The sequence below is a fragment of the Panthera pardus genome, unplaced genomic scaffold, assembly GCF_024362965.1.
Source record: "Panthera pardus isolate Hobbes unplaced genomic scaffold, ASM2436296v1 HiC_scaffold_24, whole genome shotgun sequence".
Lineage (NCBI taxonomy): Eukaryota > Metazoa > Chordata > Mammalia > Carnivora > Felidae > Panthera > Panthera pardus.
The window spans coordinates 50,879,875-50,904,750 of record NW_026526810.1 but is presented as its reverse complement, the minus strand read 5'-3'; the positions used below and the strand labels follow the sequence as shown (position 1 = coordinate 50,904,750).

At 38.9% G+C, this 24,876-nt stretch overlaps 1 protein-coding gene across 4 annotated transcripts; it reads left to right on the top strand.

Annotated features, from left to right (window-relative positions):
- The first annotated feature begins 4,815 nt into the window (after positions 1–4,815).
- On the top strand, positions 4,816–23,394 carry SPATA5L1 (spermatogenesis associated 5 like 1). Of its 4 annotated transcripts, none has more exons than XM_053889093.1 (8): positions 4,816–5,990; positions 7,469–7,654; positions 12,588–12,746; positions 15,618–15,827; positions 16,343–16,535; positions 20,400–20,530; positions 21,447–21,572; positions 23,102–23,394. In XM_053889093.1, exons 1-8 carry the CDS (start codon positions 4,896–4,898, stop codon positions 23,267–23,269), a joined length of 2,268 nt encoding a protein of 755 aa, XP_053745068.1. In that variant the 5' UTR covers positions 4,816–4,895; the 3' UTR covers positions 23,270–23,394. The 4 variants fall into 4 exon arrangements, 3 of the variants coding, with proteins under 3 accessions (XP_053745068.1, XP_019297785.2, XP_019297786.2); XM_019442240.2 differs by having other exon boundaries at positions 16,343–16,567; positions 20,396–20,530; XR_008417094.1 differs by lacking the exon at positions 23,102–23,394 and having other exon boundaries at positions 16,343–16,567; positions 21,447–21,556.
- The last annotated feature ends 1,482 nt before the right edge of the window (positions 23,395–24,876 follow it).

Below are 24,876 nucleotides of genomic sequence, written 5' to 3'. Positions count from 1 at the left end.
TGGGGTCATATTAAAAACAAATAAGAAAAAAAAAATAAAGCAAAAGAACCACACGACTACTATTAGAATAGTTTTCCACAAGGAGAAAACTATGTCACTAATTATTAAAATACTTGTCTTTTATCATTGATAGGATATATGTAAACATTAAGATAGTTGAAATAATAGTGTTGGAAATGGTTTGACCTAAAGGGAAGGGACACCGTGAATTTCACCGGCTGACTGGAAAAGCTGGTTATAATTCTGCTGAGAGTGTGTGGATAAGGGTCGAAGTCCAGAAACAGGATTCCTGGATGCTTTTGTTTGCAACCTAAGGTGAGAATGGGAACTTTTGGAGAAGGGTAAAGTAAATATTTTCTGGGCATATGGGTCCTACAAGTCAGAGAACCCAAAGCAACATGTATTTTCCTTTACATCAAATGCAGAAAATTCTAACATTGATTTAACTTTACTTACCTCCCTATGTTGGCTTTGGTTATGCCTCTTAGCTGTAGCATATAAAAACTCTTCATATAACCATATAACCATACTCAAAATATGAGGAGGAAGACTCTTATGTTCGTTCCATTAACCTTTCACTTTCTGGACAATTCTGCACTGCAGATATATATAAATCTAGCAACTCTTTTATATGACAGCCCTTCACATATTTAAGACAGTTATCATTTTCTCATTAAGTCTTCTCCCCCCGCCTTTTTTTTTTTTTTTTGATCTTCAAAGCTTCTTGGGACCAGAATAAAAGAACATCTGTGATAGAATAACTTGATGGGCATTATATTCACCCCTACAGGGGTCAGTGAAAATACTGGCTTTTTATTTCAGAAAATACAAAACTTTTCTTGACAAGTCTTACTTTGGAGTCTTTGTTCTCCAAACAGGCAATAAGATTAAGAAAAAGAAGAAAATGGTATGTAATGGGTGGCTTATCCAGTTCAGAACCTCTCCTAGGTATGCTATTTCCTGATTCCTTTTAAGTTGTTCCAGCACTGGAGCTGGAAACATACAGCAGGAGACCAAATAGGTGAATGTGGAATCTAGAAGTCAGTCATAGTGTCTGCCCTGAGGTTTGAGTAGAATAAAGGGAACTGGCATTGGTCTTACCAGATCTCACAGTACTTTCTATTGAGAAGACATTGCTAGAAAGTCCATAATAGATTATTTGTATTAGCAGAAAGAAATCCACCAGCCCCCAGTGACTTACGCACTCCGACTGCAATCTCAGTTTTGTAATAATAAGTTTGGGGTGCAATGAAGTGGAAAAAATAGAGGTAGAGAGATGTGAGTAAGATAAAAACAAAGCATATTTTCTTGACCTTGAAAGATCTGGAGCCCTTTTTCCTGAGCAGAATTTAAAAGGATAGGAAATGTATTCTAGCTGATACAGAGGAAGAATAATAATCTAGAACAAATACTGCTAATGTCCATACTACCCAAAACAATCTACACATTTAATGCAGTCCCTATCAAAATACCAACAGCACTTTTTCACAGAACTAGAACAATCCTAAAATTTGTATGGAACCACAAAAGACCCTGAATAGCCAAAGCCAAAGAAAAACAAAACTGGAGGTATCACAATTCCAGATTTTAAGTTATACTACAAAACTGTGGTAATCAAAACAATATGGTACTGGCACAAAAACTGACACATAGATCAATAGAACAGAATAGAAAACCCAGAAACAAATTCATAATTATATGGTCGATTAATATTCAACAAAGGAGGCAAGAATATGCAATGGGAAATTTTGTCTTCAACAAATTGTGTGGGGAAAACTGGACAGTTACATGTAAAAGAATGAAACTGGACCAGTTTCTTACACCATACACAAAAATAAACTCCAAATGGATTAAGGACCTAAATGTGAGACCTGAAACCATAAAAATCCTTAAAGAGAGCACAGCCAGTAATTTCTCTGACATTGGCCATAACAACATCTTTCTAGATATGTCTCTAAAGCAAGGGAAACAAAAGCAAAAATAAACTACGTTTGATTGGGACTACATCAAAATAAAAAGCTTCTGCACAGCAAAGGAAACAATCAACAAAACTAAAAGGCAACTCTCTACTGAATGGGAAAAGATATTTGCAAATGACACATCCAATAAAGGGTTAGTATCCAAAATATATAAAGAGTTTATACAACTCAACACCAAAAAAAATAATAATAAATAAATAATAATAATCCAATTAAAAATGGGCAAAAGACATGAATAAACATTTTATCAAAGAAGACCTATAGATGACGAACCGACACATGAAAAGATGCTCAACATCACTCATCATCAGGGAAATGTAAACCAAAATCACAATGAGATATCACCTCACAACTGTCTGAATGGCTAAAATAAAAAACACAAGAGGGGCGCCTGGGTGGCTCAGTTGGTGAAGCATCCGACTTTGGCTCAGGTCATGATCTCATGGTTATTGGTTCAAGCCCCACATTGGGCTCTGTGCTGACAGCTCAGAGCCTGGGGACTGTTTCAGATTCTGTGTCTCCCTTTCTCTCTCTCTCTCTCTCTCTCTCTCTCTCTGTCCCTCCTTTGCTCACACTCTGTCTCTCTCTCTCAAAAATAAATAAATATTAAAAATTAAAAAAAAACACAATAAACAACAAGTGTTGGTGAAGATGTGGAGAAAATGGAACCTTCATGCACTGTTGGTGGGAATGTAAACTGGTGCAGCCACTGTGGTGGTTCCTCAAAAAATTAAAAATAGAACTACCCTCTGATTCAGTAATGACTCTACTGGGTATTTACCCAAAGAATATGAAAACACTAATTTGAAAGGATATATGTACCCCCTATGTATACTGAAGCCTTATTTATAATAGCTAAATTATGGAAGCAACCCAAGTGTCCATTGATAAATGGATAAAGAAGATGCGGTACATATGTACAATGGAATATTCAGCCATAAAAAGAATGAAACCCTGCCATTTGCAACAACATGGATGGAGCTAGAGACTATAATGCTAAGCAAGATAAGTCAGAGAAAGACAAATACCATATGATTTCACTCATATTGGAATTTAAGAAACAAATGAACAAAGGGAAAAAAAGACAACCCCCCAAAACAAACTCTTAACTATAGAGAACAAACAGATGGTTATCAGAGGGGAGATGGGTGAGAGGATGGATAAAACAGGTGAAGGAGATTCAAGAGTACACTTATCTTGATAATGATAAGCACTAATATATAGGATTGTTGCATTACTATATTGTACACCTGAAACTAATATAACACTGTATGTTAAATATACTGGAATTAAAATAAATTCTAAAAAAATTTTAAGTTAAAAAAAAGAGTAATCCCCTATGTGGAAGGGAGAAGAACAGTGGGAAGAGAAGAGCAGGCAGCAGTCTTAATGATGTAGACCACCATCATCTCTAATACAGGCCTTAGTACTGCTGTGCACCAAGAAGACAATAAACACATGAACAGAAGAGTTTATAATTGTTGTCAAAGAACATTCAGAGAAGTGTAAGGAAGGAGCATTCTCTCTCTGCCTTTCAAGATCTTTCTGCTAGACTAAGAATTAAATTTACACAAGACCAATTAAAAAGGGGAGAAAACCCAAAGTTTTATTGTTATGTATGCAGAGACCCAATAATGAAATTGAGACATAAAGAAATGACCAATGCAGTCAGTTTTTATGCTTCTTAGACAAAGACAATAAATTTGTGAGGAATTGACAGGATCTAAAAAATGCTTGGGAGTTGTTTTTTTTTTTTTTTTTTTAATTTATTTTGAAAGAAAGAGATAGAGCATGAGCAGAGGAGGGAAAGAGGGAGGGACAGAGAGGAGACAGATCCCAAGCAGGCTCCGTGCAGTCAGCACGGAGCCCAATGTGGGGATTGAACTCAAATTGTGAGATCATGCCCTGAGCCAAAACCAAGAGTCTGATGCTTAACTGACTGAGCCATCCAGGCGCCCTGGAAGCTTTAATTAGTGATGAATTCTAAGTAGAATTTGGGCTGAGGTAGTAGATTAGTAAAAAAGCAACAAGGTTTATTTCTACAGCTTTCTCAGTTTTTAAGTTCCTACTTCTTACTACCTTTCACATGGGAGGTTTATTTCCTGCTTTCAGGGGTACAGAGGAGAGCCTGAGTGTCCTTGCTCCAAGTAGCTTTAATTCAAAATAATCAGTGTGCCATTGTGGTACAGTTTACCCAGCCTGCCCTTGCTCCCTACAGGAGTAAGGAATCTGAACAGAATGTATTGGTGTGCCACAAATAGGTTAGATGGCCTGGTTTTCCTTCTTTTCTCTCTCCTGGGGATTTAAAATGCTACCCTGTGCTTCTCTTTTGCAATCCTGGTGCTTTTCCGTAGGAGGGGCATGCCTGGATCTTCAGAACACGTTAGAATCCACATTCATCAGAGGTGCCAAGTTTTTCTCAGCTACTCTAAGTCACCTTAGATATTAGCACCAGAGCACTCCAAAATATTTTGCCCACCAGGACAGTTGAGGTTTTTTCACAAAATACAGCCTCTAAGATGATACCCAAAAGTACTGGTGGTGATGCTCGGCTCGGAGAGCCAGGGAGAGCATGCTATGCGGGGGACTCTCTAAGTCACCGGTATATATATATGCTTAATGGCCTACTGAAGCTAGCTTACGCAGCCTCCCAGACACCCATAACTAAAGCCTTTTCCTTAAAGTTCTGGAATGGGCCACTGAGTTTTGTTAAATACAACACCACAACACCGACAGCCACAGCACAGTCTAAATGCCGATTGGCCCTTTCCGCTTCCGCTCAGGGACTGGCAACTGAGGGCCATCACTGACGCATGCGCGTCACCTGTTTCCGGCCGAAGAGCGGGGTGTTCCCGCTTTCCCAGGCCGGGTGGAATTCCTATCCCACTTTCCTCGGCTTGAGTTTCTCTGTGGGCAATGGCTCCGGACTCAGGTCCCCTTCCTGCAGAGCCGCTCTTAAAGGTGCTACCCTTAGACGCTAAGGACAGGGGCACTCAGCGCTGTCGCTTGGGCCCGGCCGCCCTCCGCGCCTTGGGCGCGCACTTGGGCTCGGCGGTGAAGATCTCTCTGCCTGACGGCGGCTCCTGCGTCTGCACCGCCTGGCTGCGGCGGGACGGAGCAGACGGCTTTGTGCAATTGGATCCGCAGTGCGCGAGCCCCGGGGCGGCCGTGGAGGCTTCAGTGTTCCGGGGGAATCTCCGCTTAAGCAGCCTCCGCCTGGTGTCCTGCCCGTCGCTGCGGCACCTCAGTGTGTGGCCGGTGTTGCGGGAGGGGGCGGGCGCGCCCGGTGCCTCGAATCCAGCCGCGGTGCTGGAGGTGGCGCAGGAGCTTCTCAGGAACCGACCTGTCTCCCGGGGCCACGTGGTGACCGCTCCCCCGGGCGCCCCGGGTCCCGTAGCCGCGCTGCACATCGTCAGCGGGGCGCCCAGCCCGGATCCGGCCGGGCTAGTCACTCCTCGCACCCTCATCAGTCTCAGCGGGGTGCCTCCGTCGGAAGCTGAGCCGCGGCCCGAGGTGCCCTTGGGGGGCCTTTCGGAGGCGGCCGACTCGCTGCGGGAGCTCCTCAGCCTGCCGCTCCGCTACCCTCGCACCTTGGCGGCCCTGGGGCTGGCAGTGCCTCGCGGGGTGCTCCTGGCGGGTCCCCCCGGAGTGGGCAAGACTCAGCTAGTGCGGGCGGTGGTCCGGGAAGCGGGCGCGGAGCTGCTGGCAGTGAGCGCCCCCGCGCTACAGGGCACCCGGCCCGGGGAGACCGAGGAGAACGTCAGGCAGGTGTTCCGGCGCGCGCGGGAGCTGGCCAGCCGCAGACCCACCCTCCTCTTCCTGGACGAGTTGGACGCCCTGTGTCCCCGGCGGGGCGGCCCACACCGAGCCCCCGAGAGCCGAGTGGTGGCCCAGGTGTTGACGCTGCTAGACGGCATCAGTGGGGACCGCGAGGTGGTGGTCGTGGCATCCACCAACCGGCCGGACGCTCTAGACCCAGCGCTGCGCAGACCGGGGAGATTTGACCGAGAGGTAAATAGGCGGGGCCAGTCAGACCTCTGTTCCTGGAACCTCGGCCTCTTCTGGCCTTGATTGGCTTCCCCTAGGCGGTTGCCACTTAGGTTGGCAGTCGGTGAGGCTGGAGTGGGGCTTTGTGTGGTTCAGAGAACCTGTTCTCTGTCCTTGTGTGATCTGTGAGCCGGGACCTGTTTTTCCCGAGTCAAATTGAGAAGCAAGGTGGCCTTTAGGGATGAGTTTTGTTGTGCAGGTCCTGAAGATGAGTACCACCAGTAATGTTAATTTTTTAGGGAACTAGTTCAGCTATAAGTGTATTCAACTCTTATGGATTTGGAATGAGAATTAAAATTAGGATAGTTTCAAGAAATGAGTGTGTTGAAATAAAAAGGGAGAAGTCGGGGAAGAACTAAATCAAAGCAGGCATTAATTCTTCTGGACTTATTCATTCCTTGTCAGGACACCAGCATCCTGACCCACAAGTGAGAAATCACCCACAATTGCTCCCTGAGTTGCCAGAAAGATTGAGTACTCAAAAGCTGAACTATTTTACAAGCTTTAGTCTCATATTGATTCCTGATTAAATAATTTGAATAGTGGTTAATTTAAGTGATATTTGAACTTTGTGTTAGGAATCTAAAGAGACAGATGATAATTGCACACTTTTAGCTTAATCTGTGCAGAACTTGAGCACATTTGTTTCTTTTTTGCATCATCTAGTACTTGTCTCCTGAATAAAATCCGTAAGGGCAGGGACCTAGACTATCTGGTTTACTGTTGCACCCCTGGCTGGTAGAACTTGGGAAGTTGTAAAAAATAACAAAATGTTGTTAAATGACCTACAGAGGGCCTCTGATTTTATGGTGGTGTGAATGCCATAGTCATTCAGTAGGAAACGTATTTTGAATTTTGATCTTTTGCCAGGCTAGCAATATACTGTAAAATGCTCTCTTGTGATGCTGGGCAGCCGCGAGATCATGAGGGTAAACAGCTGACACGTTGACATCCGTTTTGTACTCATCCAAACATTCTGTTTTTCACTTTCATACAGTATTCAATAAATTGTATGAGACACTCAAAACTTTATTGTAAAATAGGTTTTGTGCTAGATGATTTCGCCGAACCACTGGCTGATAATGTAAGTGCTCTGAGCATATTTAAGTAGGCTAGGCTAAGCTGTGATGTTCAGTACGTTAGGTATATTAAATGCATTATCCACTTACTGTAATTCCACCTTACGATGCATTTATAGGGATGTAACCCCATCTTAAGGTGAGGAAGATCTGTATGTAATTTTCATTGTGCAACTATCCAGCCAGTGTTACTCCTCTGGAAAATTAGGATTTTAATATATTCAGAATCTATGGCATCCTTAAGAGTACATAGTTGTAGTTCCAAATTTGCTCAGTAAGTATACACCTTTGAGAGGATATAAATATTATACAATGTTTTAAGCTGTGTAAGCTTTAATTTCTCTTTTTTTGCTTTGCATATAGGTTGTCATTGGGACTCCCACACTTAAACAAAGAAAGGCGATACTCCAGGTGATTACCGCAAAGATGCCCATCTCCAGTCAAGTCAATTTGAGCCTCCTTGCAGAAATGACAGTTGGTTACGTTGGTGCGGACTTGACTGCACTTTGTAGAGAAGCTGCCCTGCACGCTCTCCTTCATAGTAAGAAGGTAGGAAGCACTGATTTATGACTGTGTATGTTGGCCTTTTCATTAATATAGCAAATTAATTTGGGATTAAACAAGTGGTAAGTACATTTTTTTGGAACTTTTGATACCTTCCACAGTTATTTCTTACCTGTATTTCTATATCTCCGCTCTATGGGAATAGCATAAAACTGAAGGTGGGGATAGAGGGCTGAGTCTTCCAGGTCTACCAGGACATTTCCCTCATTGCCAAAGGAACCGCCTAGTGCAGAAGCCCAGAGCAGCTAGGGAAAAGATAGCGTGGCCCCCAGAAGAATCAAATGTATTTCTTTTTAATTTTTGGTTTTGTTTATTTTGAAGCAATTTCAGACTTAGAGAAAAGTTGCAAAAACAGTACAAACAATTTCTGTATGTGCTTTACCTGGATTCTCCAAATGTAGCATTTTTCTAGTTTTGCTTTATCCTTCTCTCTTCTGTGTTTTTATATGTATGTACGTACATATATATTTCTCTTCATATATAGGTCATATATATGATATATATATGTCTAGTGTGTGTGTGTGTGTGTGAAACATTTGAGAATGTACTGCAGCCATGATGTCCCTTTAACCTTAAAATCTTAAGTATATATTTTCTAAAAACAAAGACTTGAACCACAGTATAATTATCAACATGAGGAAATTAACACTGACATGATACTTTTGTATAATCTCTGTAGACCTTATCCAAATTTGACTCTATCCTATTAATTTCCTTTCTAGCAGAAATTTAAAAAGGAAAAAAAATAGTAATCCAAGATTACACATTGCATTTAGTTATCCTGATTTCTTAATATTCTTTAACCTAGAACCATTTTTAGTCTTTTATGGCTAACTTATTAAGACTACAGGTTATTTTTTCTATAGAGTATTCCTTGATTTGGGTTTCACTGATGTTTCCTCATGATTGGATTCAGTTTTTGCATTTTTGGCAGAAGGGTCACAGAAATACTGTGTTCCCATTCCATCTGTTTTTTTCCTTATTAATAAATATTTTGTAGGGAAAATAAACTTTTCTTTTTTTTTTTTTTGAAAGTAAACTTTTCTAACCCAGGAGAAGATTGGGCACCTGGAATTTTTCTCTAAACTTGTCTTTGACATTGAAATCCTTAATTCATGACTACTTTTCTTTAAAATATTTAAGATGTTAGCTTTAAATATAATAGTTTTCAACACTATGGATTGAAAAATCTCTTCACTTTGTATGTAATAAGTAGTCATTAATCCCTAAACCCCTTCAGAAAAAAATTAATTTCAGCACCCTGAGGATTCTAGGACAAAGTTTTCGATCTCTATTGTAACTATTATAACATTAAAATTGCCTTTAATCTTGTAATTTTTAAAAACCAGTTTTTAGTTTGTTTAAATTATAAAAGGATGATTTATGAGCCAATGTTTGGAAAACCTTTTTACCTATATAATTTACATCCTTCCTCATTTCCGTTTATTTTTACATGTACTCTGAAGGTGGGAAGGAGTTATGTGAACTTATAAGTTCTCTTCTTCTGGGTTTAGAACCAAAACTGCTTGAAGACTTAATGACACTTCTCATGCATAGAGGTGTGAGAATATATGCCTTTTGAAGGGAGCATGAGAGCACCAGGGTTTGGGAACGGAGATTTACATTTAGGATTCCCTCTGCTTTGAAGTTCCACGTTTGACCTTAAACACCCTGGCTTAGGTGGACCAGCCAGCTGGTACTTCAGGAGGGGCCTTCCCAGGCATAGCTACCACAGGTGATGGCTGAGTTCATAAACAACCAGGGGAAGTGGAAGGAAGAAAGGCAAAAAGGAAGAAGGGACAGAGGCATCTGGGAAGGTACTGGCTTCACCTTTTTCTTCTTTACCCCTCTGGCAGCTGAGGGGCTACTGCTGCCTCCATCTATACCAGGACAGACAAGGGATGCATTGAAGTTTGTTCAGCTTTTTGTGAAGTAATCCCATTAAAGGGTTTGAAATAGAGTTTAATATATACACACACAGGGGAAAGAATTTTATCTGCCTAAAAGGGTTATTAGAATCAAGTGAGATAATATACATATAAGTGATCTTAGTTAGTGTTACTTAAAAATTAGTTAGGGGGTGCCTGGGTGGCTTAGGTCATGATCTCACAGTTCATGGGTTTGAGCCCTATGTCGGGCTCTGTGCTGACAGCTCAGAGCCTGGAACCTGTTTCAGATTCTGTGTCTCCCTCTCTCTCTGCCCCTCCTCTGTTTGCGTTCTGTGTGTCTTTCTCTCTTTCAAAAATAAATTAACATTAAAAAAATAATTCAGGTACCCAATATCTAATACTCCTAGCCAATTAGGAAAAAAAACTATTAAAAAAATTATTTAATAGTTTTCTTTGTGAGAAATTAAACAAAATAAAAATATTATAAAGAAAGTAAAAATTGCATGAAATCTCACCTCCCAGAGATTCTAATTTTTAGGAACATTGTTGAGAATAGCTTTCTCTCTCTCTCTCTTTCTATATATATATATATATATGTGTGTGTACTTATATAATCTTATATAAATGGGATAGAATAGTTTCTTGTTGAAAATGGGAATTTTTGGGGCGCCTGGGTGGCTCAGTCAGTTAAGCCTCCGACTTCAGCTCAGGTCATGATCTCGCGGTCCGTGGGTTTGAGCCCCGCATCGGGCTCTGTGCTGACAGCTGAGAGCCTGGAGCGTGTTTCAGATTCTGGGTCTCCTTCTCTCTCTGACCCTCCCCCATTCATGCTCTGTCTCTCTCTGTCTCAGAAATAAATAAATGTTAAAAAAAAATTTTTAAAAAGAAAGAAAATGGGAATTTTTTGACAACTAAGTGTTCAGAATTTGATATGAGGGTAAATCTTAAATATAGTACAGATATTACAAATAGATATTATAAATATAAGCAGTTTTTAACTGTAACAAAAAATCTGTTTCACTAGAATGATCAAGGAAATTGCAAGAAAGATTCTCCACAATGTAATCTTAAAGTGAAGGTGGCCTTTCTAAGCATAACATAAAACCTAATGCCAAAAAGGAAATGGTTTACTAATTTGACGATTTGGGGATGGCAAAACAATATATAAACAAAGACAAGACAAAAGACAGACTGGGAAAAAATACTTTGGCCTATGACAAAAAGACCAATTACCTTGATATAGAAAGAATTCTCACAGATCAATAAGACCAACAATCTAAGAGAAAATGGATAATAAAATATGAACAGGTAGGAGACAGTAAAAGGATTACAAGCAGCCAATAAACGTGAAAAATCCTCAACTTTACTTTCTTTAAAAATTAGTCTCTTTCAGTTATTTTTTAACTTTTTATTTTGAAATAATTAAAAACTTTAAGGAAAGTTGCAAAATAGAGAACTCCTGCTAAACTCCATCCAAATTCACCAATTTTTAACATTTTGCCAAATTAGCTTTATCATTCTCTCTCTCCTTCTCTGTCTCTAATTGTACATGTGTATACATATTACTTATTTTTTCTGAATCAATTGAGGATGGGTTGCATGCATCATATCCCATTAGTTATCTATTTCCTAAGAACAAGTATGTCTCTATACGTGACCACAATATGATTATGTATAATCATTATATTCATGAAATTTAACACAGATACAAAACGTTATCAAATCTACAGCCCATATTCTTATTTTGGTAGTTGTTTCAATCATCTTAGCATTTTTTCCCCTCCAGTACAGGATCTTGTTCAGGTTAACATATTGCATTTAGTTTTTAGTTTCTTTTAATCTCCAGTACTCCCTTAGCTTTTTTAAATGACACATTTTACATTGACATTTTAGGTCAGTGATTTTATAAAATGTTTTTCAATTTGGGTTTGTCTAATATTTGTTCATAGTCAGGTTCAGGTTATGCATGCCCATTTGGAATACTCCATAAGTGATAGTGTGTCCTTAGGGTAATACACATGAAGGCACAGGATGTCTGCGTGCCCCTCGTTGGTGATGTCTCTCATCGGTGATTGAGGTGATTAGCCAGTCCAAGTTTTGTCCAGTTTCTCCACTGTATAGTGGTGTGTTTCCCTTTGTAACTAATAAATCTGTGAAGAGACCCTTTGAGATCGTGCTCCTTGGCATACTTCCCTCCCCTTTTTTGTACCCATAGATGATTCTTGCCCCAACAGCCTTTACTTTAAATGGTTGCAAAATAGCTAACTTTCTAATTCCATCATTCCCTCTACCTCACTCTTGATTGAAGAAATTTAATGAACGCAATAGTGGTTACGATTTCCTCTATCACATTGGCAGAAATTTAAAAGTTTGGTGATCTACAGTGCTGGAGAGGTATGGGAAGAACAGCTTTATATTATTGGACAGCTTTGAGAGCAGTGTGATAATACCTGTCAAAATCATAAATGTGCATACTCTTAAATCCAGGAATTCTACTTGGAGGAAATTATATAAAATACTTGAACATGTGCACAAGCACTTTCAGCTGTAGCTTTGTTTTTAATAACAAAATACTGGAAACAACCTAACATTCAACAGAAAGATGCAGTTGAATTATGGTGCACTCATACAATGGTGTCAGAAAGAGTGAGGTTGAACTGTATTAATTGATAGAAAAGATTTCTAACATAAGTGGCACAAAAGTGTAGGTTAATTTGTACAGTGGGGTCCCATTTATATATCTGTTTGAAAAGATGTATGTGTCCTTACCGTCATAAAACATACTAGTGGCATACACAGAAAGTGGTTGACTTCCTCTAGAGACATAGTGGGGAGAGCTGGGAGAGGAGAGGAGACTGTTCATTTTTTTTGTATTGTGTGTGTAGGATTCTTTATAACGATAGCAAAATAGATTTATAAATCAAAAGAAGGTTTAAAAAAAAAAAAAAGAAGAAGAAATTGTGCTCCGTATCACAAAAAGGCCCTGTAATTTTTGGTCTGATTTTGCTTTTTGGGGCATATTTCTTCAGAACCAGGACAACCCGACTATCGATGAAGCAGACTTCCTTGAAGCTTTTAAAAAGATTCAACCCTCATCCTTTCGAAGTGTCATTGGACTGATGGACATCAAGCCTGTTGGCTGGGAGCAGATTGGTGGCCTCGAAGATGTAAAACTGAAGTTAAAACAGGTGATTGAGAGAGTTTGCTTGCGCCAGTAGAATGGTAGAGTTTAAGTGTAACACTTTTGTGATGAAGACAAACTGCACTTGCTGAAACTAATGCCATCCGAACATCTGAATCCAAGGGTTACTTCTCAGTCCTTGTTTAACTGGGCTTCTATAGGTGTCAGATACCATTCATCATATTTTCCTACCTCACCCTTCTCTTGTTTGTTGTTTTCTTTAAAGACTGTATAATCTAGAATGGAGTGAGCAGACTTTTTCTGTAGAGGGCCAGAGAGTAAACATTTCAGGTTTGGTGGGCCATACAGTCTTTATTGCAACCACTCAACTCGGTATTCATGGCATGAGAGCAGCCAAAGACAATATGTAATCACTACTTGCATTCTGATGGAACTTTTTTTATGGACACTGAAATCATAATTGTCACACGTCACAAAATATTCTTCTGATTTTCTTTTCAAGCATTTAAAAATGTAAGAGTGGTTCTTAGTTTGTGGGTGGTACAAACACAGATTTTTAGTTTACAGGCCCGAGTTTGCCCTGGGACTGATAAAAGCACAAAGTTATAACACACAGTATGGCCTGGGTGGCTACGGTTCTCACAGTGGATGCTAAGGAGCACAACTCTCCAGATCCTCTCACTGGCACTGCAGTTTCAGAAATTAATTTTGTTCATTTACCTTCAGGTGATCCTGCCATAAGGAACTAGATTTCTCTAACCCCATACAAAAGACTGATGTATAAGTGTCACTACAATTTATTCATCATAACTAGAAGCTATGTCTACAGTGAACCCTAGAATCCTTGTGTCCGTGGATCAATGCATTTATAACATTCCCTAATTTTTTACATGCATTGTCTCATTTAATCTTCACAAAGTGCGTGAGAGATCAGCCACACTTCCTGTTGCGAACACTATTTCTTTAGCTTTGAGATGTTAAGCTTTCTTGCCTTTCTGAACATTCCATTCCTTAATGTTGCCTTAAGTGTTAGTACTCCAAGCTCCTAGGAATCCTCTTTTTGCATTCTGTGAGTCCATGATCTCAATATCCAGGGCTTTAGCTGTCCCCTGAAAACTGTTAACTCAAAAATCTTTATATCCAACACAAATAGTTCTTTCGATCATCAGAGCTACTTAGCTGTCTGCCTACCAGGTAACTTCCAGGAATCTCAAACTCAGGACATCCATAGCTCAGCTAATCAACCCACCCTCCACACCTGGATTCTCTACCTCTGTGAATAAAGCCAGCAACCCATCTCCTAAGTCAGAAACCTGTCTTCTAAATGCAGGGGTCGTGCCATACGTGCACGTAAGTTCCCCTTTGGATTTAGAACATAGTCCCTGCAGGGGCGCCTGAGTGGCTCAGTCAGTTAAGCACCTGACTTCAGGCTCAGATCATGATCTCAGGATTCGCAAGTTCAAGCCCCGCATTGGGCTCTGGGCTGACAGCGTGGAGCCTGGAGCCTGGAGCCTCCTCAGGTTCTGTGCCTCCCTCTCTCTCTCTCTCCCCCTCCCCAGCTCACATTCTGTCTCCTTCCTCTCTCAGAAATAAATAAAAACATTAAAAAAAAAAAAAGAGAGAGACAGAGAAACATGGTCCCTGCATAAAAGAGTTAATTTTATGTTTCAAATCTATCCCTTCCAGTGCCTGTGACACATCCAGCCTTACTATTTTTGTAGTCAGAATTATTGCAAGAGACTTCTAACTGGTCGCCCTGCTTCTGTTTATTTCTTTCCAGTCCATTCTCCATCCTGCTTCCTCAGTGCTGACTAAAACTTTCAAGGCTTAACACAATCTGACTCCTACTTCCACTTTCATTCCATTAATCCTTGCTTCCCCTATTCTCCTTTCTGTTACTACTTACTGTTGGGATGAATAAGAGTTTCAAGTGTCTCTGTGTGTATTGTTCGTTCAGGTGGAGTGCCCTTTTCTGGCCTCATTGTTAGTTTACAAGCCTGCCTCCCCAACTAAAATCTGAGTTCCCTTGCTCCGGGGATCTTATCCTTTTTTAATAGAAAGACAATACATCAGTAGTTAAGAGTTTGCACTTCCTGATTTACATTGCCTGGTGGGGGGGGTGGGGGAGGGGGACAGCCTTAGTTCTGCTGCCTCACTAGAAATAACACCTGGGTGAATTACTTCACTGTTGTAAGTCTGAGCTTCTGCATCTATAAAAGTATGATGACAATAAAACCACATACTCAGAGGTAATGGGGACTTGTTTACTATTTAGTTAACATTTGTAGAATGTTTACTTTGTGAAGGTGTCATTCTAGGTATGGGAATTTAAGTGGTAAATTTTATTTACATTCTAGCAGAGCAGAATGACAAACCCAACATGGAAAAATAATAATTTCAGATAGTGAATGAGTAAGTGCTCCCAAAGTAAAAGATGGGCAGTAGAATAGATTGGCGGGCGGGGATGGGGGTGGGGTCTGCTTTAATTAAAGTAGTTAGGGAAGACCTCTCCAAGGAAATGACATTTGAGCTGAGACTGAATGATGAGGGATAGTCACACAGATTTTGAAGGAGTGTTCAGGCAGAGAAAGAATAGCAAACAAAGGCCCTGAGATGGGAACAAACTGGGGTGTTTGGGAAACAGGCTGCATAAGGCCTTGTAATAGGAAGGAGTGGTAGGAAGGAGTTCAGATGTGGCTTTTATTCTAATTCTGATGGGAAGTCACCGTAGGATTTGAAGCAGGAAATGATGTGACCTGACTTAGGTTATAAGATCACTGGTTGCTATGTGGAGAGTAGACTGCATTTCCAGCTCATAACAGGTACCTGAGAATTGTTGAGTGAACACTTGAATTTACTGGATCATATGATGTTTTATCATTATACTAAAACAATTGTCTCTTTTGTGTACTTACAGAGTATTGAGTGGCCTCTAAAATTCCCTCGGGAATTTGTCAGGATGGGCCTGACACAGCCAAAGGGAGTTCTCCTGTATGGTCCCCCTGGATGTGCTAAAACCACCCTGGTGAGGGCCCTGGCCACAAGCTGTCATTGCTCTTTTGTTTCAGTGAGTGGAGCTGATCTCTTTTCTCCTTTTGTTGGAGATTCAGAAAAAGTCTTGTCTCAGGTTTGTTTGTTTATTTTCTCCCATATAGTTAAGTGTCTTTTTGAATTTTCATGATATGCCCTAAGGATAAACCTTAGTTATTAAAAATATTACTGGCCTTTTTTTCAACTAGAAAAGTTATGTATATTTGTTTATAGAAAATTTAGGAAATATAGGAAAGTGTTAGGTAAGAAATCTTTTGTAATCTCTACCTACTGTTAACGTTTTGGTGAATTTCCTTTATTTTTTTGCTTTTGTTTTAAACTTGAGGGCAGATTATATCTTTATCACGATTTTCTAAAATCATCATTTTTAAAACTCCATAGTATTAAATGTTTTGAAAATATGATTTTTAACCTGTACATAATACTCCATTCTTTCTTGTTCTATTTATTCATTCCCCAATTCTTAAACATGTAGCATCTTTCTCTTCTTTTTACATTTTAAAAATTATAAGTAGTAATACATAAAGCATATACTCACTTGAATACTGAGTAATGTATAGCTTTTCAATAATTTTATTTTCCCAACAAAAGGTATTTCGACAAGCAAGAGCAAATACTCCAGCAATTGTGTTTTTGGATGAAATTGATTCAATCTTGGGCTCTCGATCCATCAGCAAAACAGAATGTAATGTTCAAGAGCGTGTTCTTTCTGTTCTCCTGAATGAATTAGATGGTGTAGGACTGAAGACTACAGAGAGAAGAGGAAGTAAATCAGATCAACAGGGTAAATACAAGGAGCTGAGAAAAAACGAAGAGGTATTTATTAGCCAGAATATACAAAACCCAGGCCAATATTAAATACAGTGCATATACACTAGCTTTCCCTATGTGGATTCATCTCATAGAAGGAATTATGTAATTTCAGTTTGGCTGGATGTTTACAGAGCTGCTAAAAATTGTGATTTGGCTAGAAAAGATGAGATAAATTTTATAAGTTATCTTAAATATATATGAATGTGAATTTTATTTTTCCTGAGATTTAGAAACCTAACGTTACATATTGCATAGAAAAGGGGTTTATTCTTATTTTTATATCCTGAAGAACCAGTGTTCATCCCTTTCTAAAAGTTTTTATATGAAACAAAACAAAACATTGTTATTACCAATGATCTTAGTAATTCACAACTTCCGATTTTCTTGAGGAATGGGTTTCCCTGCTTATAATGAAATTAAAATGACCTTCAGAAGCCCCTTCTTCCCTTTCTGAGTCTCTTCCTAGATAGAGTTTGATACCCTTAAATTACCCAACAGATCCGTTTTCTTTTATTCTTTCCTTGTTTTTACTTGTTTCCCAGTTGAAAAATCATTCCACCGGAGAGTCTTATAGCTCTTGAGAAATATATGACACTAGAATCTGAAGGGACCCATGAGATTTTCTAATCAAATTTTCTTGTAACACAGAAATTCCTTCTACAGCATCTGACAGGTGTTCACTCACCTCTGCTAAAATTTTGCAGATACAGGGAATTCACTACTTTGAGAGATCACATTAATGGTGAACTACTCTGATTATTCAGTTCAATTAAAAAGAAAAAAATGTTTTAATTCCAGTGTAGTTAACATAGAGTGTTATACTAGTTTCAGGTATACAATTTGGTGATTCAACAATTCCATGTATTACTCAGTGCTCATCATGATTACTCTTTAATCCCCATCACCTATTTCACCACCCACCTTGCCTCCTCCCCTCCCCTCTGTTTTCTATATTTAAGAGTCTGTTTTTTGGTTTGTTTCTCTCTTTTTTTTTTTACTTGTGTCCATTTGTTTTGTTTCTTAAATTCCACATATGAGTGAGATCATATGGTATTTGTCTTTCTCTGGCTTATTTCACTTAGCATTATACTCTCTAGAGTCATTCATGTTGTTGCAAATGGCAGGACTTCATTCTTTTTTATGGCTGAATAATATTCCACTGTATATATACCATATCTTCTTTACCCATTCATCTATCAGTGGATACTTGGGCAGCTTCTGTAATTTGGCTATTGTATGATGCTACAGTAGGGGTGCCTGGGTGGCTCAGTAGGTTAAGTGTCCAACTTTTTTTTTTTTAATTTTTGTTAAGGTTTATTAATTTTTGAGAGAGAGAGAGAGAGAGAGAACACGCGTGCACGAGTGGGGGAGGGGCAGAGAGAGGGAGACACAGAATCTGAAGCAGGCTCCAGGCTCTGAGCTGTCAGCACAGAGCTCTGCGCAGGGCTCGAACTCACGGACCATGAGATCATGACCTGAGCCGAAGTCGGACGCTCAATCGACTGAGCCATCCAGGCACCCCAAGTGTCCAACTTTGGCTCAGGTCGTGATCTCATGGTTTGTGGGTTCCAGCCCAGTGTCGGGCTCTGTGCTGACAGCTCAGAGCCTAGAGCCTGCTTCAGATTCTGTGTCTCCTTCTCTCTCTGCTTCTTCTCCACTTGTGCTTTGTCTCTGAAAGCTTGTTTCCCTTGCCTCAGGAGACAAGAAAAATGTCGTTACAGCTGATGCAGAGAAATTACTGCCTGTGCTCTCTTTAAGGATTTTTATGGTTTCAGGTCTCACAATTAAGTCCTTAATTCATTTTGAGTTTATTTTTCTGTATGGTGTAAGAAAATAGTCCAGTTTCATTCTTTTGCATGTAGCTGTCCAGTTTTCCCAACACCATTTGTTGAAGAGACTTTTTCCCATTGCATATTCTTGCCTCCTTTGTTGAGGCAAAGTCACCATATAATTGTGAATTTGTTTCTGGGCTTTCTATTCTGTTTTATTGATCTATGTGTCTATTTTTGTGCCAATACCATCAGTACCATACTGTTTAGATTACTACAGCTTTGTAGTGTAACTTGAAATCTGGAATTATGATGCTTCCATCTTTGTTTTTCTTTTTCAAGGTTACTTTGGGGTCTTTTGTAGTTCCATACAAATTTTAACATTCTTGTTCTAGTTCTATGGCAAGTGCTGTTGGTATTTTGATAGAGATTGCATTAAATCTGCAGATTGCTGGGTGGTATAGACATTTTAACAATGTTTGTTCTTCCAATCCATGAGCATGGGATGTCTTTTCATTCTTCAATTTCTTTCATCAGTGTTTTATAATTTTCAGAGTACACAGGGCTTTCACCTCCTTTGTTAAGTTTAATTCCTCGGTATTTTATTATTTTTGCTGCAGTTGTAAATGGGATTGTTTTTTAAATTTCTCTTTCTGCTGTTTCATTATTAGTGTATAGAAATGCAATGGATTTCTGTACATTGAGTATCCTGCAACCTTACTGCATTCATTTATCAGTTCTAGCAGTCTTTCGGCGGAGTCTTTTGGATTTTCTTAATATAGTATCATGTCATCTGCAAATAGTGAAAGTTTTACTTCCTCCTTGCCATTTTTGGTGCCTTTGTTTCTTTTTGTTGTCTGATTGCTGTGGTTAGGACTTTTAGTCCAGTGTTGAATAAAAGTAGTTGAGAGTGGACATCTCTGTCCTGTTCTTGAGACCTTAGGGGAAAGCTCTCAGTTTTTTTTTTTTATCACTGAGTATGATGTTAGCTGTGGGTTTTTCATATATGGACTTTATTATGTTGGGGTGTGTTCCCTCTAAACCTATTTTGTTGAGGGTTTTTATCATGAATGGATGTTGTACTTTGTCAGTTGCTTTTTGTGCATCTATTGAGACGATCATATGGTTCTTGTCCTTTCTCTATTGATGTATCACATTGATTGATCTGAGAATATTGAACCACCCTTGCATCCCAGGAATAAATCCCACTTGATCGTAGTGAATGATTTATTTTAATATATTGTTGGATTCAGTTTGCTAATATTTTGTTGAGGATTTTTGCATTCATGTACATCAGAGTTACTGGCCTTTAGTTCTCTTTTATTGTGGTATCTTTATCTGGTTTTGGTATCAGGGTAATGCTGGCCTCAAAGAATGAATTTGGAAGTTTTCCTTCTTCTTCTATTTTATGGAATAGTTTGAGAAGAACAGGTATTAACTCTTCTTTAAATGTTTGGTAGAATTCCCCTTTGAAGCCATCAGGTCCTGGACTTTTTGAACTCTCAACAAACAATTTTGAATGCTTAGCATTCAATTTGAATGCAAGGCCTTGCCCTGACTGCTTTTTGGTATTTCTTACCTTCATCTAGGATTTACCCATCTGCAGCTTATGTTGTCATATTTCTGCCTCTGGAAAGAAAAATAAATAAAAAGTAAAGTAAATCTCCATCTTCCAGGACATTAGAGCCAGGGTGTTTCATAGCCATACATCTCTACCTGTTAGTCATATGCTTTGTCTTTTCAAGTCATCTACCAATCATTCACTGGGGCTCAGGTACATTCAGTAGGTGTTCTCTGCTGTGGTGTAGGCTTTCCATTGGTTCTCACATGGAGAGATGTCCCCCAGGATTGGCCAGTTCTTTCACCACACACAGAAGGTAGTTCTTTGGTTAATAATTTGTATTTGCATACCTTGAGATCAAGAAGGGGGTATAAGCGTTCCCGTCCCAAGAAAAGGATATGCTTATTTAAAAATAAATGGACCCTTCTTATCTATATTTCTTAAAAATGTAATAACGAACAACTTATTGACATTACTTTTGTGTTGTGTATTTTCCCTCAGTTAGAGTTGCAAGAAGTTTTTAATAGAAATGTCATGATTGTTGCTGCAACAAATAGACCTGATGTATTAGATGATGCCTTATTACGACCTGGAAGATTAGATAAGATTATTTATATTCCACCTCCAGATGAAGAGGTAATTGTACATGTTTTACTCTATGTTAGGATTCTTAATACATCAGTGTTGGAGCTGTAAGGAGCCTGGCAGCATTGAATCCCAAACTGGATATATATGTACCTGGTGTGTGTCTTACACTGGGCTCTGCATTCTTCCTCGCCTGGTGGCCCTTCATAAAGTCATAATTTTGATCTGCTTTTGCTGGATACTCTGGGCATATTTTCAGAGAAACATAAGCCTAAAAGTTAAAAGTAGTTGCCTTATTTCATTATTGTGGCAGACTCAAAATATCAAGCTTATTAGGTATACTCAACATTATTTTACAACTAGAATGGAGGAATCCTAAAATGTCTGGAGAATATTTGTATCTGTATCCTTATTTTACAGTGGGAAAATCTGCCATTAGAGTGATTACACAATGTATCCATAGTCAAAGAATCAGTAAATCTTTTGCCCTTAACATCCACAGCCACCGATAGGGAGAGACTAATGACAAAGAATGAATTTTTTCCTCTCTTCCTAAAAAAAAAAAAATAAATAAATATTTAAATATCTGTTTATTTTTAAATTATGTCTGGATAAGTCATGTGTTTCCTTCTTAATCCATGTCTGATAACACTATTTGTACCCAAAAGAGGGGATTCATCATGTCTCTTAAAGAAATATATCTACAATCAGCTATTTTAAAAATGATTATAAAAGTATTAGAAATTTTTCATGTCATTATTTTTACCACTGTCATATGAGCCATTGATGAGGTACTCTTTCTTATCTCTTCAGAAGTGATTCTTTCTTATTGTTTAATCATTAAAATATACATAACACTTTCTCTGTAGTATGACAGGAAACACTCCCTTGAAATATTTTAATCTAGCTTTGTGTCACACATAAATGTTATAAGATTATAAACATATTACTTTTAATTTTGTTCCAGGGCAGGCTTTCTATTTTGAAAGTCTATACCAAAAACATGCCAATGGGACCCGATGTTTCCTTAGAAAACCTAGCAGCAGAAACCTGTTTTTTCTCTGGTGCTGATCTTGGAAACCTTTGCAAAGAAGTAAGTTAATTAGTGAAGGAACATATGGTTGAGAACATTTCTTCATTTATTCAGATCTTCATTCACTTGGTAGCATTTACTGAAAGACTGCTATGTGGTGGGCACTGTGGAAGGTGAAACAGATGTGGCCACTGCCCTTCCCTTCCAGAGCTTACAGGTGCATGGCGAGTTGCAGAGAGGCAAATTGTAGTACTCAGTTGGCAACTGCAAATATGTGGTGAATCAGGAAGTTCAGGGTGTTGTGGGACTGAACCAGACTTGGGGGCATCAGAGAAGGCTCTCTTGTGTAAACTGAGATTGGAAGGATGGTGAGACCATTGACCAGGCTAAGGGAGGGGAGAAAATGTGCGGACGACTGGAGTAAGAGATAACATACCTTTATTGAGGAGATGGACAATGGCCAGATCACACAGGTCCTTGTAAGCCACTTTAAGGGATTTAGACTTTATTTTGAGAGCAAAAGAAGCCATCGTAGGTGTTTCCTTTTCCATAACCTTTTATTAAATATACTGTTCAGGAAAATGCACAGACCATAAGGATATGGTTCACTGAATTAACATAAAATGAACACACTGTGTAACTACCAAGAAAGAGAACATTATCAATACCCCAGAAGCTTCGCTTGGGGCTTTCTCAATCTCTCTCCCAAAAGGGAAGTACTCTTCTGACTTCCAGCACTGGAGATTAGTCTGCATATTTTTGAACTTTATAAAAATAGGACCATACTGTACACTTTTATGTCTGCTTCTTTAACTCAGGATTATGTTTGTGAAATTCATCTGTGATTTTGTGCATAACAGTAGTTTGTGCATGCCCATCACTTTATGGTTTATGAATATACTGTGTTCATTCTTTTGAATGTTTGGGTTACGACTTTTTTTTATAAATTGTGCTGCTATGAACAATCTTGTGTATGTGTCTATATATACTTATAGAGAGAATTGCTATGTTATAGAGTATGTGTTTGACCTTTTCCTTTATGATCAGTGCTGTGTCCTATTTAAAAACTCCTACTCTGGGGTACCTGGGTGGCTCAATCAGTTAAACATCTGACTCTTGATTTTGGCTCAGGTCATGATCTCGTGGTTTGTGAGTTTGAGCCCCACATCAGCTCTGCACTGACAGTGTGGAGCCTGCTTGGGATTCTCTGTCTCCCTCTCTCTCCCTACCCCACTCATGTGCACATACTGTCTCTCAAAATAAATAAACTTTAAAAAAAAAAAAAAAACTACTCTGAGGTCAGGGAGATAGTCTCTCATCTGTAAATATTTTTATGGGCTCATAGTGTATATATTATTATTACAACTTGCATTTTCTTTTTTCCCATTTAAGGCTAGAGTTTAATGTAGAAGAAATGATGATCTATTGAGACAACTTTTAAACACCGTATTTAACTTTTTAATATTTGGTCATGAGTATTGGAATTCTGAGAAGTGGGACTGAGGTTTTTACACTTAGGTTTTGAAGTATTGCCATAAATTGTAAAAAATGAAGCACATTAATTACTTCCTATTGTTTGTCTCTTATAGGCTGCCTTGCTGGCTCTGCAAGAAAATGGACTAGACGCAACCACAGTGAAACAAGAGCACTTTCTGAAATCACTGAAGACTATAAAACCGTCCTTAAGTCACGCGGACTTGACTTTATATGAAAACTTATTTCAGGAACAGGGATTATCTAACTTAGAGGATTTTTAAAAATTACGTTACATCCCTGCTCAAGGATTAATTGAACTGTGAACTTGCTCTATGATTTGCAACTTCGCATTTTTAGAGTTTGTGTGTATCATTTCCTGTAAATAAAAGGGATAAGCACCTGATAAGCTAAAGTTCATCTTATTTCTAAAAAGTATATGAAAATACCATAATTTGGGAAGAGAGTATATGTATGATGATTTTTGTAATGGGGATGGTGGTTGCTTTTGTTTGTTTGGGGTTGGTTTTTTTTTTTTAAGTTTTATTTATTTTTGAGAGAGAGAGAGAGAGTGAGTGAGCAGGGGAGGCGTAAAGAGAAAGGAAGACAGAGGATCCCAAGCAGGCTCCATCTGCCAGTGCAGAGCCCAACCTAGGGCTCAAACTCACAAACACTTAGATCGTGACCTAAGCCAAAATCAGGAGTCAGATCTCAACCAACTGAGCCACCCAAGCACCCCGGGTTGGTTGCTTATAGGAAAGTTGCAAGAATTGTACCAAGAACTCTTATGTTCTCTTAAACCAGATTCACCAATTTTTAACATTTTGCCGTATTTACTTTCTCCTTTTTTATATATACATAAACACAGTATTTTTCAGAACTATTTAAGAATAGATTTCATGTATCATGCCCCTTTACCCCTTGATACTTCAGTGTACATTTTTTAGGATTTTATTTTTAAGTAATCTCTACACCCAACATGGGGCTCGAACTCAAAGCCCTGAGATTGAGTCTCATGCTCCACCAACGGAGCTAGCCAGGCGCCCCTTCAGTGGATATTTCTTACAAATGTGATTATTTATTATGTAACCATGGTGTATTTATCAAGCTCAGGAAATTTAACATGGATACAATATTTTAATCTAATAAATTTCATCTATGGTCTCCACAGTAATGTTTTTCTAGTTACAGGATCCAGTCTCAGATCATACATTGCATTTAGTTATCATGTATCTTTAACCTCTTTAGATTTGTAACAGTTCCTCAGTCTTTCTAGACCTTGACATTTTTTAAGGAGTACAGACTAACTACTTAATAGAACCACTGGCTTCTGATTTGTGTTTTCCTGCTTTTGCATCTAGATTCAGGCTATGCATCACCAGTGGTGCACTGCATAAGTGCTGTGTTCTCAGAGATCACAGCTGGAGGCACGTGAGTCTACTCATATTGGTGGTGTTGATTTTGATCACTTGTTCACAGGATTGTCCAATTTCTCCACGTACAGCTGTAATTTTCCTTTTGCAATCCTAAACAATTTTTAAGGAGCTAGTGATATGTATGTTTTTATTTCCTTTTACTACAAAAGTAATAGAATGTTAGAAAATACAGATAAACACAAAGAAAATACTTGGATATTTAACCTTTTAGCCCCTTATGCCCGGGTAGATCTTTTTTTTAAAACCAAAAATGCATGGTATAGCTCTTGTTTTTCTCACCTAACAGTGTCTGTCTGGTAAGCATCTTACTGAGCCTTTCTTCACCAAGGAGGTGCCATACGAGATGCTGGAGTGTAAACGGATGAGATGGACATGCTGCTGTAGCCAGCTGTGAGCACAGACCTCAGACAAATCATGCAGTGAATTAAGCACAATGAAGACGTGCTTCAAAACAA

Bases quoted from the DNA above. Each gene is read 5' to 3' on its own strand.
- SPATA5L1 (XM_019442240.2), top strand. From the start codon at position 4,896: ATGGCTCCGGACTCAGGTCCCCTTCCTGCAGAGCCGCTCTTAAAGGTG. The intron at 12,747-15,617 runs GTGATTGAGAGA...GTGTACTTACAG, and splicing joins TAAAACTGAAGTTAAAACAG to AGTATTGAGTGGCCTCTAAA. The intron at 20,531-21,446 runs GTAATTGTACAT...ATTTTGTTCCAG, and splicing joins TTCCACCTCCAGATGAAGAG to GGCAGGCTTTCTATTTTGAA.